A 21726-nucleotide genomic window follows, 5' to 3' on the forward strand; every position below is an offset into this window, starting at 1 on the left:
GCTCGAGGAGTGAGGAGCACCATGTCGTACTCATGCCCTAGAGACATGAACTCTAGGCTTCCGAACCAAACTACGGTGCCGAGACGCAATGGTCGTATGGGGTCTGCCATCCGGAACTTGCTAGGATGACGAAGCTGACACGCAGAGGCCCCTACCTGGCGCGCCAACTGTCGGTGTTTTGGAACCGGGGGTCCCTCAACCAACGAGTGAATTTGTGCTGCGTGCTCCTAATCCTGGATGGTGATGCAAAGAGACACAAGGTTTATACTGGTTCAGGCAATCGAGGCCCTACGTCCAGTCTGAGAGATCGATCTTGTATTCCTTGCACCGGAGTGCTCGTAGTAGGGGTTACAAGCTAGGTGAGAGAGGGAGCTAGCCCCAGGTCTCGGCGAGGGTGGCGTGGGCTGCTTGAGGCGTTGTTCCCAAGCAGCGTAGAAGTGTGTAGCTCTATCGGTGTGTTCGTCTTTCTGCTTGTTGCTCTCCCCCCCAGAAATGGCCCCGGTCCCTCCCTTTTATACTCTAAGGGAGAACCGGGAACGTACAGATGTTGCTACATAGTGTTTCTATAAATGGGGGTGGTGTGTCCGAGTCCTATAGCCGGCCACTGTTGTGGTATGGTCGATGGAGTGGCCCTGTCCTTGTCGTGCAGAAGTGACGCGCCGGTCATACTTGATCTTATGCGTTGTGGGGCTCCAGTACAGCTTGATGCAGGACACGGCGGGCGACGTGCTGGTCACCGTGCGATGACGTCGTAGGGAGCTGTGGCTCTGCAGATGCCGAGGCCGAGCCATCGTGGGGCTCGGCGGACATGGATCCTCAGGCTGCCGAGCCCCTGAAGCCAACTGCCGAGGCCTTGGAGGGAATTATTGGTCCTGGGTACTAATTCCGAGGCCACAGTAGCCCAGACGTGGCTCCCCACGCTGCGTTGTCCTCGGAGCAGGAGTTGGCAGCATAGTGAGGTACGGGCGTCAACCATGTGCATAGTGGTTAGCACAGTGGCGGGTAACCCCTGCCCAGTCCTGCCTCCTGTCCCGTCGGCCATTCCGCTGTACTGTGCCGAGCATGCGGCCGATGTCAGGGGCAACAGTTGGCTGAGTTAATGCGACACGACGTTTTGTCAGAGGGACGGGAGAAGGAAGAGGCAGCGGAGTGCTGCCGAGCCCGCCTCGCGCGAGACGGAGGGTCGGTGGCCCGGCCGAGGCCTTTGGTGGGGGATCGCTCGAGGTCAGTGGTGAGGGGGCCTCGGGCGAGTCGGAGAATCGGCCGAGGCCAGCGATGTTCAGCTGGTTTCGATTTTTACGAAGTCTAAGCAGTCGTTTTTTGGGTCTTGCTTAGGGTACCCCTTCTCACGGTATCCGACACAACGATTATGAATGCGATCCCTAAGTCAACTTGAGAATCGGGGGGATTTTGAGAGTTCAGATGAGGAAGAACGAGGGAAATAGAGAAGTCAGTTTGAGATTCAGTTTTAACATTTCAGGCATAACCATAAGCATAACGGAACCATTCGTTACAACGGCTTTTATTCACAGCCGCAACCGCCTTCACAAATTGGGTCAAGCCCCTACAGCCTGCCAAGCCCAACTATGACTCCATAGAGTGCTTCCCCTCCTGCGCTCTGACAGTCCTCCATGCTTAGCTACTTTAAGATGCAGTCATGATCAGGTTTGTGACATTGACGCTCCCTTTGGTGGCAGCTTGCCTCCAAGCTGTTGGATAACGACGATGCATGTCATGCGCATCTTCCCGCGAAGCCATTGACTGGGGCTGGTTGGCTCGCTGAACCAACACCTACTACACCCTTGGGTACCGTTTATCAACAGAGAGGACACTCAAGATATTTCTTACAACATTGGATGGTTGCATTTGAGTAAGTCCAAGCCCATTGACTTCCTCTACAAGAACATTCAAACGTGAATACATTTCATTAGCACATTCTTTAGGAAGCATTTCAAAAGAATTGAGCTTTTTCATGATAAGATGATAGCGTTTCTCACGCTCACTCTTAGTTCCCTCATGGAGCGCATAAACATCCGACCATAGTGCATAGGCGTCTTTGTGGTTCCTCACCCGATTAAACACATCTTTGCAAATGCCTCTAAAGATGGTGTTTCGAGCCTTTGCATTCCACTTCTCGTAATTAATCTCATCGCCTTGTAGGTTAGTAGCATCCCGAGGTTTTGGGAAGCCTTGTGAGGCGGCTCTAAGTATACCAACATCTAGAGCCTCTAGATACGCCTCCATGCGGATTTTCCAATAAGGAAAGTCATCTCCCTCAAAGATAGGAGGAGGTCCATCCCCGTGAGACATCTTGCTCTAGGCAGTTAAGCCTAAATACATGAGCATGTGGCTCTGATACCAATTGAAAGGATCAAGATGCCCAAGAGGGGGGTGAATTGGGCTAATTCTAAATTTCTTCGCAATAATTAAATCTTATGGTTAGCCCAATTAACCCCTTATGCCTAGAAAGTGTTCCTAATTGTTCTACCGCACAAAAGACTTGCAACCTAAGTTCCAATCCTATTCTAGTATGGTAATTCTAAGAATGTAAAGACAAGAAATGAATTGCTCAAAGTAAATGCTCAAAGTAAATAGAGAGGAAGGAACACGGTGATGTTTTGCCGAGGTATCGGAGAGTCGCCACTTCCCACTAGTCCTCGTTAGAGCACCCGCGCAAGGGTGTAGCTCCTCCTTGATCCGTGCAAGGATCAAGTGCTCTCTATGGGTTGATTCTTCGACACTCCGTCGTGGTGAATCACCCACAGCCGCTCACAACTTGAGTTGGGTCACCCACAAGCTCCACCGAGTGATCACCGAACTCCTAATCACCACCAAGCCGTCTAGGTGATGACGATCACCAAGAGTAACAAGCACGAACTCTCACTTGAGCACGACAAGCCTAATGAGAAGGTGGATGCACACTTTTCTACTCTTGATCTTCACTAATGAGGGCTCTCTTTGGGATTCTCAAATCTCAATCACCTCACTAGGACCTTGCTCTTCTTGGCACTCTCTAAGGTGTTTCTCAGCTGTTGGAATGAGCAAAAATATCCCCACACACGAGTGGAGGTGGTATTTATAACACCGTCTGAAAAACGAACCGTTATATGCCTCTGCGGGGTGACCGGACGCTCCGGTCATGTTGACCGGATGCTCCGGTCAGTAACCCCGAACTCTAGTGTTTACAGTGTGACCGGACGCCGGCCAGCGTCCGGTTAGCACTGACCGAGCGCGTCCGGTTAGCACTGACCGAGATGTCCGGCTTCTTCCCATTGAGCAACTCATAAGGTGTCTTGCCAATGAACTTTTGAAGGAATAGGCGGTTTGATGCATAGCATGCGGTGTTGATTGCTTCCGCCCATAGAGCTTCGAGGGTGTTGTACTCATCAAGCATTATTCTTGCAAGAGTGATCAATGTCCGGTTCTTCCTCTCAACTACACCATTTTGTTGAGGAGTATATGTTGCGGAGACTTCATGTTTGATTCCAACTTCATCACAATAAGCTTCTATGTTTGTGTTGTCAAACTCTTTCCCATTGTCACTTCTTATCTTCTTGAGCTTCACTTCAAATTTATTTTGTGCTCTCTTGGCAAACTTTTTGAAGCAAGACGCAACTTCGGATTTGTCATGAAGGAAGAATACCCATGTATACCTTGAATAATCATCAACAATCACAAGACAATAAAGATTTCCTCCCAAACTCTTGTATGTTGTTGGTCCAAATAAATCCATGTGAAGGAGTTCTAGCACTCTTGCGGTTGACATGAAAGCTTTTGTTGGATGGGTATTTGTAACTTGCTTGCCGGCTTGACATGCACTACAAAGCTTGTCCTTCTCAAACTTCACATCCTTCAACCCTCTCACCAAATCATTCTTCATAAGCTTCTTGAGTGAACTCATCCCAACATGAACAGGTCATCTATGCCATAGCCACCCAAGTGTTGTTTTGGTGAATAGGCATGTCTTCAAGTTTGCATCTTCGGAGGTGAAGTCCACTAGATATAGGTTATTGTATCTAAATCCTTTGAATATCACATGATCATCATCCATCTTGGATACAATAACCTCCTTCTTGGTAAACAAGCATTGAAAGCCAAGATCACACAATTGTCCAACGGATAGCAAGTTGAAACTCAATGAAGCAACATATAGCACATTTGAGATGGAATGATCATTTGATATTGCCACTTTGCCCAATCCTTTGACCTTGCCCTTTGAGTTATCTCCAAATATGATTCTTTCTTGCCCATCTACTTCTTCATATAGTGAGGTGAACATACGAGGATCACCGGTCATATGCAACCACTATCAATAACCCAATGACTTCCACCGGTCTTGTAGTTCACCTACACACAAGAGATCAAGCTTTAGGAACCCAAACTTGTTGAGGGCCCTTCACCTTCTCAACAAGTGACTTTGCAACCCAAATTTTCTTAGGCCTATTCTTATTTGAAGGTCCTAAGAACATCCCTTTCATCTTTCCACTAGAATCCTTTCTAAGCATGTAGTGAGCATTGAAAGTAGGGTCTAGCATGCTTGGGCAAGGGTTGTGGTGGTGGAGTTTGGCACTCATGAGCAAAGTGGCCTTCTTGTCCACACTCAAAGCATCTCTTTGGCTTTGGCTTTGGCTTTGATTGTTGTAGTTGAGATTGAGCCTTCTTCTCTTTGTTTGCCATGTACCCAATGCTACTTCTATCCATCTTCATGACGGTATTCATTAGAAGCTCACTTTGAAGATACTTGCCTCTAGTGAACTTGCTCAATCCAATCTTAAGATGCTCTTTCTCTAACTTGAGCTTCTTGTTTTCTTCCTTGAGTGCATCACTACTTTTATCTTCCTTGAGTGCAACCTTGTTTCTTTCTTCCTTGAGTTTCTTGTTTTCTTCTTTTAGCTTCTCATTCTCAAGAATCAAGTTGCCATCATGATCAAGAGTTTCTAGCACAATGGTGTTATGGGTTTTGAACTCTTCAAACTCTTTCTTTAGCTTTTCATTTTCATGCTTGAGCTTGACATACTCATCATAGTCATTGCACTCAACCACTTGCTTGCCTTTGCCACTAGATCCTTGCTCAATGCTCTCATCAATTAGATCATCACACGATGTAGCTATATCAATCTTAACAACATCATTAGTGGCATCATGTGGCTCATTGGGTAAAAATTCTTGAGCAATAACAAGGGTATCATGATTCACCTTAAGAGTGGTATATTCATCCTTTAGCTTGTTATGGCTAGTGATGAGCTCTTTGTGCACCCACTCAAGTTTATCATGTTTATCTTTAAGCTCTTTCTTAGAAGATTTGAGCTCCTTGAGTTTGGATGACATAGCATCATTTTCTTCTCTAAGCTCAACACTAGCCTTTTCGGCTATCTCACATTTAGCTAAAAGAGAATCATTTTTAATCTCAAGCTTTTCATTTTTAGCTCTAGTCTTTATAATGATCTTAGTGTATTTCTTTAGTAATTTAGCAAGATCATCATAAGTAGGTGACTCATATTCATCATCGCTATCACTATCACTATCATCATTATGAGCATGATCATCACCACTACTATCATCATCATGTGATACCTTGCGTTCACCCTTGGCCATAATGCATAGGTGTGTAGAGGATGATGGCGGTGGTGGCGGTGAAGATGATAAGTCAATAGCAATGGCGGCCACCTTCTCGTTGTCACTTTCATCGTCGGATGATCCACTAGATGAATCAATGTCCGTGAGCCAATCACCGACGATGTAAGCCTTTCCACTCTTCTTCTTCTTATGGAAATCCTTCTTCTTGACATCTCTCTTCTTTTATGGCTTGTTCTTTTTCTTCTCATCTTCATCTTCATTGCTTGAGTCATCTTTCTTGCCCTTGTTCTTGTTCTTGAACTTGTCTTTCTTGGGCTTTGTGCATTGATGAGTTAGATGACCAAGTTCTCTACAATTGTAGCAATCCATCTTGGAGATTGGCTTCCTTCTAGAGCTTGTGAAGAACTTCTTCTTCTTGCCATCAAACTTGATGCCACTCTTGTTGAGCTTTTTTAGCATCTTGGCGGTCTTCTTCACCATGAGAGCAAGACTTTCATCATCAACTTCATCTTCACTTGAGCTCTCATACTTAAGTCTTGCTTTGCCCTTCTCTTGGCTAGCCTTGAATGCTAAATCTTTTTCTTTCTTCTTTGTAGAGGATGAGCCATCTTGAGGTGTGATGTGCATATACATCTCATGAGCATTGATCTCCCCTAAGATTTATGTTGGTGTAGCAGTGGAAAGATCACCTTGGTGTAGCACGGTCATAATATGCCCATATTTGTCAATGGGGAGGACACTCAAGATATTTCTTACAACATCGGATGGTTGTATTTGAGTAAGTCCAAGCCCATTGACTTCCTCTATAAGAACATTCAAACATGAATACACATTAGCATATTCTTTAGGAAGCATTTCAAAAGAGTTGAGCTTTTTCATGATAAGATGATAGCGTTCCTCACGCTCACTCTTAGTTCCCTCATGGAGCGCACAAACGTCCGACCATAGTGCATGGGCGTCTTTGTGGTTCCTCACCCGATTAAACACATCTTTGCAAATGCCTCTAAAGATGGTGTTTCGAGCCTTTGCATTCAACTTCTCGTAATTAACCTCATCGCCTTGTAGGTTAGTAGCATCCCGAGGTTTTGGGAAGCCTTGTGAGGCGGCTCTAAGTATACCAACATCAAGAGCCTCTAGATACGCCTCCATGCGGATTTTCTAATAAGGAAAGTCATCTCTCTCAAAGATAGGAGGAGGTCCATTCCCGTGAGACATCTTGCTCTAGGTGGTTAAGCCTAAATATGTGAGCACGTGGCTCTGATACTAATTGAAAGGATCAAGATGCCCAAGAGGGGGTGAATTGGGCTAATTCTAAATTTCTTCGCAATAATTAAATCCTATGGTTAGCCCAATTAACCCCTTGTGCCTAGAAAGTGTTCCTAATTGTTCTACCGCACAAAAGACTTGCAACCTAAGTTCCAATCCTACTCTAGCATGGTAATTCTAAGAATGTAAAGACAAGAAATGAATTGCTTAAAGTAAATGCTCAAAGTAAATAGAGAGGAAGGAACACGGCGATGTTTTGCCGAGGTATCGGAGAGTCGCCACTCCCCACTAGTCCTCGTTAGAGCATCCGCGCAAGGGTGTAGCTCCCCCTTGATCCACTCAAGGATCAAGTGCTCTCTACGAGTTGATTTTTCGACACTCCGTCGCGGTGAATCACCCACAGCCGCTCACAACTTGAGTTGGGTCACCCACAAGCTCCGTCGGGTGATCACCGAACTCTCAATCACCACCAAGCCGTCTAGGTGATGGCGATCACCAAGAGTAACAAGCATGAACTCTCACTTGAGCACAACAAGCCTAATGAGAAGGTGGATGCACACTTTTCTACTCTTGATCTTCACTAATGAGGGCTCTCTTTGGGATTCTCAAATCTCAATCACCTCACTAGGATCTTGCTCTTCTTGGCACTCTCTAAGGTGTTTCTCAGCTGTTGGAATGAGCAAAAGTATCCCCACACACGAGTGGAGGTGGTATTTATAACACCGTCTGAAAAACGAACCGTTATGTGCCTCTGCGGGGTGACCGGACGCTCCGGTCATGTTGATCGGACGCTCCGGTTAGTAACCCCGAACTCCAGTGTTCACAGTGTGACCGGACGCTGGCCAACATCTGGTCAGCACTGATCGGACGTGTTCGGTCATGATTTTCCCTCTCTAGAACCTTACTAGAGTCGACCGGACACTGGCCCTCAGTGTCCAGTGGCATGACCTAGCAGCGTCCGGTCACTTCCAGACGCTTTCACCTTGGTCAAATGAACTAACCGGACCCTGAGCCAGCATCCGGTCACACCGGAGCCAGCGTCCTGTCAGTATTTGACCCTTCATTCACTTCTAACTCTCGAACATATGTGAATGAAGTTTGCTCCATAGGATCAAAGGGCTGTTGTGGAGCTACCTAGTGCTAGTTTCAACAAGTGTGCACCATACCTAACTCACTAGACTCACCTAGGTCAAGCTACCCGTTCATACCCCCCTTAATAGTACGGCCAAAGGAAAAACAAAGTCCTAAACTACTCTAAGTGTCTCTCCAACTCTAATCGACACTTAGAACTAGTCCATCCTTAACTTTGCGTCCATCCTTTGAAAACCGAAATGATTTTCATCGTAGGGGCATGACAACCATGATTGCCCAATAGATCTCCATTACCGTGACCTAACTCAATTGTTTTTGCAAAACACACGTCAGTCACAGTAATCACGTATTGTCATTAATCACCGAAACCCAACTAGGGGCCTAGATGCTTTCATCGCTAAAATCTAGAAGCTACAAATACCATTTAGAGGATGTTAGGATCATGGAATTTAAAATTCCAAATTTGATTGAAACTATTGAATTCATACCATTATTGGAGTTTCTTTCAAAAAATCCAATCACCAAAAAGTTTTACTTTCAATCAGGAGTCACTAGCATCGTGGATGAAACTATCAAGAATACTAAAATAGGAGAGTGGCTTGCTGATGCTTCATGGAAGAACTCTTTGTGGTAAATGAAAGGGCCTCAGCTAGGGTGGAATGTTTGAAGAGTCTTTCTATGCATTCTATAAATTATTGTCTACGCTGATCGGGATAAGCTAATTAGCGAAAGAAATCATGATCTCTGTGGCAATTGGCATATTGAGAGAGTTCATAAAGATTACTTTCTTAGATTGGTGTACCCACATTAGAAAAGAGAGCCAGAAGTCTATGATACTAAACCCATATTTCAAATAAGGCAATGATGACTACACCACTTATACATGATTTTTTAGTGGATATTGGTATAGATTCTTCAAAACATGTCTTGACCCATTATATATACTTTTTAGCAGACCCCGAACAGGTTAAGGGAGAGAGTACAGAGGAGAGAAGACGGCAAGGGTCTTGAGACAAACAAATGAAAGTGGGTGGGAGAGAGCCCCCTTGCCCTTATGCCCTTGGCCGCTATATATAGACATTGGATACTTAGGTGGCCCCTTGGGAGTGTGTTTTACATGTCACTGCACTAGCACTAGTTGGACCTCTTCTAGAGGGAAACTTGTCCTATATGCTATATGGGATCCCCCAACAGTAGCCCCTCAGCTACCAGATTATGGCCGATACTACATGACCTAGTAGATGCTCATACAAGAAGAGGCACAAATACAACTCAAAAACCTAGTCACGACGATTGCCCTTTGCAACCTACACGTGCGCGCCTCAGTAAAAACTCCATCCTAGGAATAAGCACTAGGAGCACAGGGAACAAAGCAATAGCACCATGGCCCCACTTAATAGGGTCGGCCGACCCCACCTAGGTTGTCGACCTGCCACTTCTCCATCCATATCACCAATATGTGGGAATGGCCAACAAGCATAAAATGCAGCACATCTACGTGTTGATTTGGTGTCGATTTGATCCAATAGCCTCCATAAAAAGTGTCACAAGGATTAAAGGGCCCACCAAGGATGAAAGAATGCATATTCTGGAGATCAATCGACTTGGGCCAACTATCAACTGCCTTAGAGGATCAACCATCGCCATTGGATGCAATATTAGTGGATCCATGGGTCGACTGACCCTATAGGGGTCACTCGACCCCACCTGTCTAGTCCACCGTGTCATGCCTAGTTTTAAGAACAAAACTGAGTGCAAATCATATGTGTGTCCAGAATGTCAAATAACACATATAGCAACAAATTACTATCACGAGACAATGTTTTATTACATATTGAATAACAATATTACATAGAGATAGAGTAGCGAACAAAAAGCGGAAACATAACTTCTAATCTTCAAGTGAAGCCTCCAAAAACCACAGAGATAGTTAACTGGGGAAGCATACGCGCAACACTTCTGGTACTCCTTAGAAAAAGCAAAAAGATCCACCTTGTGGTACACATTAGGGATTTTGCCAAAGTAATTGAATAAAGCAAGCGTAAGCAAACCACCGCTCAAGTAGGCTTAAAAGGTTAGATACGGTTAGACTATGGTACGCAATTTTAGTTGATTAAGTTTTAACCATTATAAGTATGTTATGTTTAAGTTCCCAAGTGTGAGTAATAATTAAAGATAATAACAATATTAAAGATAACCAAACCGTCCAAAGAACCAACTATTTAATAAGGATCCAGGCTGCTCATGAACGAGTGCACAACTGATATATCAGTTTAAAGACACTCTGTAGAGGTTGTACATCTTTACCCATGAGCCATGATCCCCATACGCATGAGGCGGCCAACCTCTATACCCACTTCCAGGGTGAGTTGGCAGGGTTTCACCATGAAGCCTTTCAGACGTCCCTCTAACAAGTTAGTAGCCGCGAGGTTCCAGATTTACCGACAGATATAGGTACCCTCCTTACTATAGTGGACACACCATCACGGTAGTACATAGAAGACCAGAAGCCAAACTATACCCATATTAGAACCACCCTCTTGCGCCTTTCGGTGACCACTAACAAGCTAGAAAAGCTCTGTTTATTTAGCCAAAGTCAGAGCCATGTAGCCCTCATGGTTGTACGTTAAATCCTAGGTTACCACTTAAAGAGAAGTCCTCATGGAGAGAAACTAGCGCACCAAACGAAAGGCCCAATATTCTAGCCTCTTTGTACCATGTTACTAAAAAGCATCTTTTAATCATAGAGTCGGATGTATCGTTAATCAAGATTACATATCATAGCTATTGGTTAAAGCAAGCTAAGCATATTACCCACATGCATAAACTCAATATGTCACAAGGAACAGGGTAACAATATCATGGAAGCAAAATCAGACAATCATTACACACATGCATATGAATGAGATTGCATTAATAGTGAATAGGTATCAAGGAGTCTCATATTATATTTACCTTCCAACATTCGCTCAACTTTCTCTGCACTTAGCTTCTGACCATCAGCTTCCAGCCTCAACACTTATGAACAACTCTTCTACTCACTGATCGAAGCAACCAAGTACACAGCAAAAACAAACGAAAACTACTATGAACAACACCCAGGAACCGAAACACCCTAGTTTTGTTCTTATAGGTCTACAACTCGGAAAACGGGTGTAGCCGTGCAGGCCCTTGGCCTTTGAACAGATGATAGATGACCGGCTCAGTGATGGAGCGCGCCTGTTGAGAACTCCGTGCCTTCTGCTCCAATGTCCGAGATATTCAATTCGTGGCGCCATCAGATTATCGATCGGACTGTATCTATCCTCCGTTGCCTTTTGCCAGGACCAGCAGCAGCTACAGAGCTACTTCCTCTGTCCCAAATTATCTATTATTTTTTATTTTCGTGTCATAAGTTTAACTAGATCTATAGAAAATACGTACAACATTTATATCTCTAAATAAATTCATTATAAAAATAGATTCAACGATTTATCTAATGATATTAATTATGTACCATAAATATTATTATCTTTTTATATAAAATTAGTCAAAGTTATTTTTCACGAAAAGAGAACGAGAGCTATTTTAGAACTGAGGGAGTACTGCTTGTCACCAGTTGCGTACGTATTGATTAGCCACTGAATTTCTTCCCAACTTTCCGTTCTGAGTACTAGTACTATTCACGGTGTCGATGTTTATTTTTCTTCTCTCATGGCACAAGAGAATGAAGTTTGTGACCGTTGATCAAGGGCCAGCCTTTTCTCTTCTTTCGGCGTGGTTGGCCAGCCAGCTCGAATTTTTTTTTAATTTTAACCTTTTTTCAAAACTAATTTTAAATCTAACACGTCCGATTTTTTTTTAAAACTAACACTTTTGGCCGCGCCTATTGCCCTGGCGCGGCCAAATGCCTGTGCCGCGCCACAGGGCTGACGTGGCGGCGACCAGGAGCGATGACCGCTGACGGGGCAGGGCCTGCCGCGCCACCCATATTGGCGCGGCAGTGCCGCGCCAGGGGTTGTGGCGCGTCTGGGCCAAATAAAACCCCGTGGCCGAGCTCTCGGCCGCACCCACCCCTGCCCGCCCGCCCGCGCCGCCAGCCAGCCGACGCGCCCCGCCGCCGGCCATCGCCCGCCTCTAGCGCCCGCGCCCGCCTCCAGCACCCTCGACGGTCGCGCCCGGCCACTCGGGCGGCTATCGCCCTCGCCCTCGCAGCACCCGCGCCGGTCGCGCCATGAACCTCGGCGCGTCGAGGCCCCCGCTCCTAAGGTACCTCCCTCTCGGTTTAATGTTATTATGATTATTATTGTTTTAGCATAATTAGTTTGTGATATACGTATGTAGTTTTTAGTTTTTAGGTTAGGATTTTGGGTTTAGGGATTGATTAGGTATTTGTTATTTAGTTTGTAGTTATTGATTTAGTTAGGGATTGTAGCGATGCGGTTGTCACTGGTAGATCCGGTTATTATTTAGTTTATAGTTAGTTATTTAGTTAGGGATTGTAGCGAGCCGGTCGAGGGATCATATTCCATTCGAACGTTTCGATCGTAGGTTCATCCCGTCATGGCCGTAACGCTGAGCGTAACTGGCTCCCTCGCTTCTTGGTTGGCTTTGTCGTACTACGATCTCTAGCCTCTATCCACGTCCCTAGCACATGACCATCGGGCTTTACCTCTTTTGCGCGCTTGTTTATCCTATCCTTGTGCCGATTTATTTTGGGTTAGAGTGAATATTTTACTTTACAATGCTATATAATGTTAATTTGAATTTTGTTAATTTGAGTACTCTAACGCTTTGTTTATCAATTTGTAACAGGATGGCCCATCCCACGCAGCACCCGTTGTACCCCGTTCTTGAGGTGGAGTACGACGACCAGCACCGAGCACACATCTTGAGTGACAACGACGCAGAGGTGGCCTTGCCTCCTTTGAGGCCCCGCACGCACACCAGGGTGCACCAGTGGGACGAGCGTTACGCGCCGTACATACGGCGTGCCGGCTTCCTCGAGCTTGTCCGTGTTGTCAACCACGGTCTTCCGCCCCTTGACCCAGCACTACTTACCGCAGCTGTAGACAGGTGCGAGTGCATTCTTTGTACGTAAACTTTCTTGTAACAAATTTGAGGCAACTAACAGTCGTTCTATTCTTATAACAGGTGGAGGACTGAGACCCACACGTTCCACCTACCTTGTGGCGAGATGACCTTGACGTTGCAGGACGTGAAGGCTATTTTAGGCCTTCGGTTGGGGGGACTTCCAGTGACAGGGATAGATAACAACGATCACTGGAGGGAGCTGATGGCTTAGTTTACTGGCTTTGTTCCACCGGACGACGAGGCTTCCAAGAAAAATAAGTGAGAAATTCAAGCCTATTTAATATTTGCATCGCTTTCCTGCAGCCATCGGGTCTCATTTTCTTTGGTAAATTTCAGGAAAACTTCTGGTGTTTCGTCGTCCTGGATCACGGAGCGCTTTGATTACTTGGACCCACAGGCTGAGGAGGCTCAGATCGACAGGTTCGCTCGAGTGTGGCTCTGGCACTTTCTTGGTGCTTTCCTCTTTCCAGACGCCTCGGGCAACACCATCAGCTGGATCTTCCTTGACATACTACGCCAGCCGTGGGAGAACATAGCGGCGTACAGCTGGGGCAGCGCTGTCCTGGCATGGACGTATCGACAGCTATGCGTTGCCTGCCGTCGCACCTTAGGGTATGCGAACCTTGGGGGTTGCTCGTACCTACTCCAGGTTTGGTGTTGGGAACGATGACCCGTTGGGAGGCCCCTTAATATGGGTTTACCGGTAAGTACTTGGGTTTATTATATTCTTCGATATGGTTACATATGATGAGTTTATTAATGGCTAATTCATTATCGTGTTCAATGCAGCAATGGAACGGGCAGGATACACTCCCTATAGCTCTGTTTATCTGGACGGAATCAGAGTTAGTTAGAGAGAATGCGAGGCGCAAGTACAGGAAGTACACGGACGGTCTTGACGTCCTGACACAGCACCAGGTTACGCTCTTTTTACTATCATACATGTGTCTTGTTCGATCTACACTATATCACAACCTAACTCAATTACGAAATGTTCAGGTGCATTGGTGTCCTTGGGATGCTCCGGAGTTCCAGAACTATCTCAGTCCTGTCACTAGGGACGAGTCATAGGAGTATCGCCGCAACGTCCCTCTTATTTTCTTCCACGTGATCGAGATTCACTACCCCGTCAGGGTCTGTAGACAGTTTGGAAGAATGACAGGCTGTCCACCACCGCTTTACTCCACCAACCAAGTATTGCACGGGTGCGTTACTTATTAATAACAGAGCTACAATCCAGAGGTGTGTGTGGAAGAACTAACATCGTTTTGTTGCAGGTTTGACCGCAGGAAGAGGTACAAGACCAAGGATTGGCGCGTGACACAGCGCGTACATCCACTTGTGGGAGACCAGGGAACGACAGCCGGTCCATGCGGGTCCTCCACACGACCAGCACACCTTCGACCGTACACTGAGGAGGCGATTGACGAGGACTCGGAGGAAGATATGATCGAAGATGTGTACGACGTTGCCACTAGAGATGACACACAGCTACAGAGAGCCCTGCTACAAAGATATGTGGTAAGATACTTGAATGGTACAATTTGTTATCCATTTTATATTAATTATGTATACTAAAAATATTCAACCGCGTTTCTAAACCCAGGCGACACAATTGTCGAGACTGTCCAACGAAGCAGCGTACCGGCTTCACGAGTCTAGAGGGCAGGGGCCAGGCGTTCTCGAGGCTTTTGTGGAGGTAAACATAAACTAGTCTGTTCCAAAATTGTTTCTTTAGTGTACTTACGTTTGTGAAATGCGCTAACTTTAACGTCTATTTATGCAGAAGGTAAAGAAGAGCTGCAGGAAGCTATCTCAAAAGTTGAGCTACATGGTGCATGGACACTCCTTATGAGGAACCGCCACTCCCAGCGTAGTCGGGTGGTACGTCTTCAGCCTCTTTGAGGATGCCAGCCGGCTCTTCTCAGCCGGTGACTGGTGTCACTTCCGCAGTGTGTACACCACCACATTATAGCGCTGGGAAGGACCCTGCAATCGAGGACGACGACGACGACGACGAGTGGGAAGATTGGCCGCAGGACGAGATCGGCATGTCTCAGCTAGGTGGTGCCCCGCTTGGCACCCAAGGAGCATCACAGGTACTAACAAAGGTAGTTTCTTTAAATACGTAGGCTACATGAACTAACGATCACAAAGAATTCTAAGTAATCGTGCATATCACATACTTGCAGGGTACGAGCCATACGCACCGGCGACGCGACCGCACCGACGTTGGCTACACTCCCAATGTGTTGCCAACAAATCCGAAGAGACATAGGCGTCCAAGGAATCCTTACACTCCTGGGTCTTAGTTTGTTAGGTCGAACCATTATTAGGGTCCGAAACTTGCAGGCTTATTTGGTTATGTTATATCGAACTTAAGTTAAACTTATGTGGCAGCTTGTCAACTTATGTTATTTGCTTCATATTCGTTTCAATGCGTCGCGACATCACTGCTTGCGAGATTAAGTAGCAACTAGTTCAAAAAACGGCTTTCAAAAAATATTTGTTTCAATCCAATCCAATTTTTCGGAATCGATTAGTTAACATGGTGTTTGACCGTATTATGAAAGAAGGAAAAATATCAATTGCCTTATCAATTTCTCTATGGACTTGAAAATTTTAACAAAATATAGAAACAAATTCACCTATTCATTTTACGTCAAACAATACTTACAACAATTCCCACCATCGGCGCGACGCGTTCCGATTAAACCGTCCAGGATGGTAATAATACCCGTGTTTACCAGATATTGAAGGACTTTAAGAGTAAACACAAATTAAGTTCAAAATGTAATGAGTCGGATTTCCAGAAATTAGAAAGAGATTTGAGAGAATTACAAAGTGAGATGGAAGGTCTAAATATGAATTTCAAAGAGGCCAATGTAATGCGGTCTAGTGCTGTCTTAATCCAAAAATTGATAGGAAAGGATAAACCCGCAAAATATTTCTTGAGGGACCGAATTCGGGTTGGCGGCGGGCGCGGCGGGCAGGCTTGCTGCTCAGGCTGGAATGACTGGCTGCGGGGTTTTATTTGGCCCAGCCGCGTCATGACCCCTGGCGCGGCACTGCCACACCAAGATGGGTGGCGTGGCAGGCCCTGCCCCGTCAGCGGTCATCGCTCCTGGTCTCCGCCACGTTAGCCCTGTGCCGCGCCACCATGCATGGCGCGGCACAGATATTTGACCGCGCCGGGGCAATAGGCGCGGCCAAAAATGTTAGTTTTAAAAAAAAAAATATCAGACGTGTTAGATTTAAAATTAGTTTCGAAAAAAGGTTAAAATTAAAAAAAATCGCCAGCTCTTCACTTCACCGACGCCCCCGTTGGGTCTTGTCGCCTGTGCGTGAGCAGGGAGTAGCCATGGAAAACAGCAACGGGACACGCCATGGCGCCACCAAAAACAGGAGCCGTGGTCATCTTTCACAACGACTCGGGCCCGTGCTACTAGCGTCGAGCTGTTGGGCGGCCTCCGTTCCATCCATCCGCCGCTGACACTGCCGGTGCCCGTGCCAGCGGACGGACGCCCGCCGTGCTTCCGCAGCCGCCGTGACGGTACCGCGCGCGCGCCAGGCCAGCCTCTGCCCGGCCTAGTTAGTGCAACATTAAAGCGTTCCGCGTTATTTCGAACCGTCGTACATTGGGCCAGCGACAAGAAAACGCGCCGCGCTCAGAGCAGAGCAAACCAAACCAAACCTCACTGCCTCCCGGGGTTCCAGGCGAACCACTCCACTCCACACCACTGCTGCGCGGAGCCGTGTCGCGCCGCTCTGCGCACCTGCAGGCAGGACACCGTGCCCGTGGTGAGGTGCCGGGGCGACCGGGCGAGAGGAGGGGAATGGCGGATGGCGGCGGGGAATCGGAGTCGACGGCGCTGGAGTTCACGCCGACGTGGATCGTGGCGGCGGTCTGCTCCCTCATCGTGGTCATCTCCCTCGCCGCCGAGAGGTGCCTGCATTACCTCGGCAAGGTAACCGATTTTGATGCTTCCTTATGTTCCTGAGCATCGAAACGCCTCGCTCCTCGTCTCCCTTCTGAATTTAATGCCGCACCTTGGTGGTGTCTGTCTCTGTCCACTGCGATGGCTGGCTGGCAGACGTTCAAGGCGAAGAACCAGAAGGCGCTCTTCGAGGCTCTCCTCAAGGTCAAAGAAGGTATCGATCTGTTTTCGTTCTCTGTCGTTCAGCCATTTTCAGGTGATGTTCTGCAGAAGCTGAGGTTTATGCGCTCCTACCACTGTCAGAAAAGGGGGAGCTTTGTTCATCTTCAGTGACTTAGTAGAGTTCTTCGACGTTCCTCAATAATATATATCCGATGCTATTTTCAATTTTGCAGAGCTGATGCTTCTGGGGTTCGTCTCCCTGCTGCTGACGGTGTTCCAAGGAGTGATGCAGAGGACGTGCATTCCACAGGAGTGGAGCATCTACATGCTCCCATGCCGTAACGCCAAGGAGCAGGCCGAGCTGAGCCCCACGGAGGCGCATGGACTTGCTGCCGGAATCTTAGGCCTCAACCGCCGGCGTCTGCTTGCCGAGGGCGGGCCCATGGCCCAGCATTGCCAAAAGAAGGTCGGTGGACGAATTACACCTGCACTTGTTGGTCTATCTGATGCTTGTTATCATTATAACAGACTATGCTTCCAATCATTAATATTGTAATATGTATGTATGCCTCGTGCTTGATGTAGTATGTCGCTAGTCGGGAACTTGACATAGCACATGGGGGGTCTTTCTTTATTTTCCCAATTGCCATTTTAGACAAGGTGAACACGTTGTGGGTTTCCCCAATTCCCCAGGTGCAGTTCTATTTGCTACTAGTAGTATCCAATGAGAATTACTACTCCGCAGTACTGTTTTTAGCCTAAAGTAGCCAAAAAGGACGGCCGATTAGTGCAAGTAGTAGCATGTTCTTACAGGTTACCATTCGAAAAATAGCAACTTATTTCATGTCCTAGCTACTGGTATTGGCTGTCCTGTATTCCGTTGTGATATTAGTTGTGTTTGCCTTGCTGGATGGATGTTGATAGTATAGGGAACACAAATACTTGTCTCTACAACTACAAGATTGAGACTTTTCTTTCAAAATCTGAAAATGTGTGACATTATGGAGCAAGAGAGTTAAGGTTTCAAGGCAACCATGATTTTAGTTCTAACTCCAGCATATTTGTCCACAGGGAGAAGTTCCTTTGTTGTCAGTTGAAGCACTACATCAGTTGCATATCTTCATTTTCATTCTGGCCATTGCACACGTGATTTTCTGTGTTTTGACTATGCTTTTAGGAGGCGCAAGGGTAAAGTATCGATGACATTTCATTCATTCGTGCGTAGATTAATCTTAGTTTCATATAATTTTAACTTTAATTAGTTCCATCTTGTTACTCAGATTCGTCAATGGAAACACTGGGAGGGTGAAATTCAGAAGGGTGCTACAGAAAATGGTAGTAGTGTCTTGTTTGCTGCTCATGTTTTGTTCAAATGATATAGGAGTACTTGTGGTCTGGTGGTAGCAAGTAGCAATTGCCCTTTTATAAACAAGCTAATGCTCATGTTAATTAATGAATAAACATTAAGGCTCCCTTTTTGGTATAATTCTATGGAACTACAGGGCCTAGGAAGGTGACCTATGTGCATCAATCTGAATTTATCAGGGAACATTTCAAGGGTATTGGCAGAGATTCCACAATGTTGAGCTGGCTGGTAAGAAATGGATCCCAGTGTATCTTCTGTCCGAACTACAGCTGAATTAATTTCTGAAGCTTGCACTATCCTTTTCATCATACAATCTAGTTCGGGCTAGACAGACTAGGCTACCCAGCTTTTCTGACCAACTTGTGTCTCTTACACAGTTCCACTTATCAATTGGATTATTGGATAACTTACTAACAATGTTTTAAGAAATAGTTCCAAACCGAAAATGCATTTGAATGATTGACGAGTAAATTTTTACAACTGCATCATTAATTCATTTTTACTAAGTACCTAATTATCAAGTATCAGTTTAGCTAACTCATTAAGCTTTTACTTTCAGCATTCTTTTGTTAAGCAGTTTTATGGGTCGGTCACTAAATCAGACTACACTACAATGCGACTTGGCTTCATCACAGTAAGGATAACACAACAAAAAACTTACTTTTTGTTCCTTTCTCAATCATAACAGGTGACAATTTTCCTTTGCAGACACATTGTAGGGCAAACCCAAAATTTGATTTCCACAGATACATGATGCGAGCTTTGGAGGCTGACTTTAAGAAGGTGGTTGGCATAAGGTAGTCCAATCAGCAAATTCATACATTTACCAGTTCATGTACCAATAGTTGTTGAGCACAATTGGTGAACCTAACCATCTTGCTTTTCTGTCTTGCCTTTTCTTACCTCTCGTAGCTGGTACTTGTGGATATTCGTTGTGGTATTCTTGTTGCTGAACATCAATGGTGAGTTTAATCTCACTTAAAGAATCATTGAAGCCTCTAATTCTGTACAGAGCTGCTTTAGCACTGCTTCTTTACTGTAGGTTACTAGTATTTGCTGTAAACCAGTACTCTTCAGTACATCCGTGTTGATGATTATATATTTATATATCTCTTGCAAATCTACAGGTTGGCATACATACTTTTGGATCTCTTTCATTCCCCTTCTTGTAAGTGTTTCTTTATAACTAAATGAGTTTCTTGGGAACTAGCTGATAGAATGTTAAAGGATCAACTAGCCATAGATCTAGCATATGTACTTACATTTGGGATAAATAGCGAGTCCTAGAACATGTACTAGTACGGGATTAACAGATAGAGTGTGTGAGTGAGAGAGAGGGGTTGCGGAGGTGCAAACCATCGGCCACCTTCGTAGAAGACGAACTAGCCATGGGGTTGCTTGACGGTGGCGCGTTGAAGCCCGGCGGTGAAGGCGCTGTCGTGGTGGCGGCGGTGCAGAGGCGGCGGTGGCTGGTGGTGGAGCTTCCCGTCGCTGACAATGCCCCCTCTCTAGATCGGCTAGGATTAGGATGTAGGTGGGGCGTCTGGCGGCTCAGGTGAACCTCGTGCCTTGTGCCCCGGCCCCCACCTTCCTTTTTTATGGCGCTGTGCGATGGGGGCCCACCAACCATGGAGCGGTTGGACGCCTCCGATCAGGGCGCGGATCCAAGGGCCCAATTGCCCGTTGGGCCAATTGGAAGATTGCAAAGTCCATTTTTGAGGAATTTCAGATCACTTCTGAATTTCGCCCTTGACACGAGACTGTGAACTTACTGGCACTTCTTTATTTGCTTCTTGCAGCTTCTGTTGGCCGTTGGCACCAAGCTAGAGCATGTCATAACTCAGTTGGCTCAAGAGGTCGCCGAGAAGCACTCCGCAATAGAGGGCGACTTGGTCGTGAATCCGTCAGATGACCACTTCTGGTTTGGACGACCAAAAATTGTCTTGTACCTGATCCACTTCATCCTCTTCCAGAACGCATTTGAGATTGCATTCTTCTTCTGGATTCTTGTAAGTGCAACCAAACTCCACAAACTACTGAGGAACTAAGATTGAAGTCTTACTGCGACTTCTTTTCTCTCTCTTTGACAGACTACCTACGGTTTCAACTCCTGCATCATGGACCACGTCCCCTTCATTGTGCCGAGGCTCGTTGTGGGGTAATTTGCAGACCTTCTGTCTCGCTACTCATCCCATTTCGAACAGTCCAAGAGCCATCAATGTGTCTCAGACTCATGATGTTAGCCTTGCAGGGCTATCATCCAGCTCCTCTGCAGCTACAGCACCCTGCCTCTGTACGCCATTGTCACGCAGGTGCGTGCCATTATACTTTCCATGAGTGATTGACTATCGTTTGGGGATTGTGGCTATTCGAAACATGGTCTGAACTATCATTCTTGTTTGCAAAGATGGGGACCTTCTTCAAGAAGGAGATCTTCGATGAGCACGTGCAGCAGAGCCTCGTGGGCTGGGCGCAGAAGGCCAAGAAGAGGAAAGCGCTCAAGAACAATGGCAATGGCAGCATTGGCGCGGCCGAATCGGTATCGGCACATCCATCTGCGAGGCTCGAACTGATGAGACGAGCTGTCGCTCTTGAAGAAGGCAGTGCCGGTGCTAACGGGAGTGAAGCCAGTGCCGCCGAGCTGCAGAACAGGAGCCTGTAGCAAACACCCGGCAGAGCGTCAGAAGATGCAGTATTTCTGTACGCGAGCCATATGCTGTATGGCTATTTAGCCAGATGGTGCAGTGTGATACTCCGTATGATGATTTGTATGTTTTTTTTGTATTGACTTTGAGCTTGAGGCGTGTTATGGAGTGGGAAGCATTCTGTAGTGTTGTGCTCGTTTAGGCCAGATCGGAGACGCCTCGCGCGCTCCAGGCGCGCAAGGCCAGAAAGGGAGAAACTACATCCCTGAGGCCTGACTCCTGAGCGCTACCAGGGCTGCATTGCATTGTGAAAGGAAGAAGAAAAAACATGAAAAAGCAAACAGACGCTGCTGAGCAAGTAAATACTACTCCCCCCATTCCAAATTATAAAAAGTTTTGACATAACTTTTGCTATGCACCCGAACACATGTAAAATTAATGTATCAAGAAAAGTTAAAACATCTTATAATATGGGATGGAGTACCACACAGGGAAGCCGGGTTGTGCTGACTAGGCAGCTCCCAAACATGTATTCTCAGATATTCAGTTGGTAGCCATAAGCATCACTGAGAGGATCTTGGCGTGATCGCTTGCCAGTGCGCGCCTC

At 46.2% G+C, this 21726-nt stretch overlaps 1 protein-coding gene across 1 annotated transcript; it reads left to right on the forward strand.

The window, feature by feature from the left end:
• Positions 1–16624: 16624 nt before the first annotated feature.
• On the forward strand, positions 16625–20948 carry LOC136456965 (MLO-like protein 1). Its single transcript, XM_066456985.1, has 13 exons — positions 16625–16976; positions 17103–17160; positions 17342–17574; positions 18180–18296; positions 18389–18443; positions 18611–18702; positions 19034–19108; positions 19183–19271; positions 19387–19436; positions 19602–19642; positions 20274–20483; positions 20565–20632; positions 20726–20948. The coding sequence occupies exons 1-13, from the start codon at positions 16845–16847 to the stop codon at positions 20817–20819; spliced, it is 1314 nt and encodes a 437-aa protein (XP_066313082.1). The 5' UTR covers positions 16625–16844; the 3' UTR covers positions 20820–20948.
• Positions 20949–21726: the final 778 nt, after the last annotated feature.

This window comes from Miscanthus floridulus, chromosome 6 (genome assembly GCF_019320115.1).
Source record: "Miscanthus floridulus cultivar M001 chromosome 6, ASM1932011v1, whole genome shotgun sequence".
NCBI lineage: Eukaryota > Viridiplantae > Streptophyta > Magnoliopsida > Poales > Poaceae > Miscanthus > Miscanthus floridulus.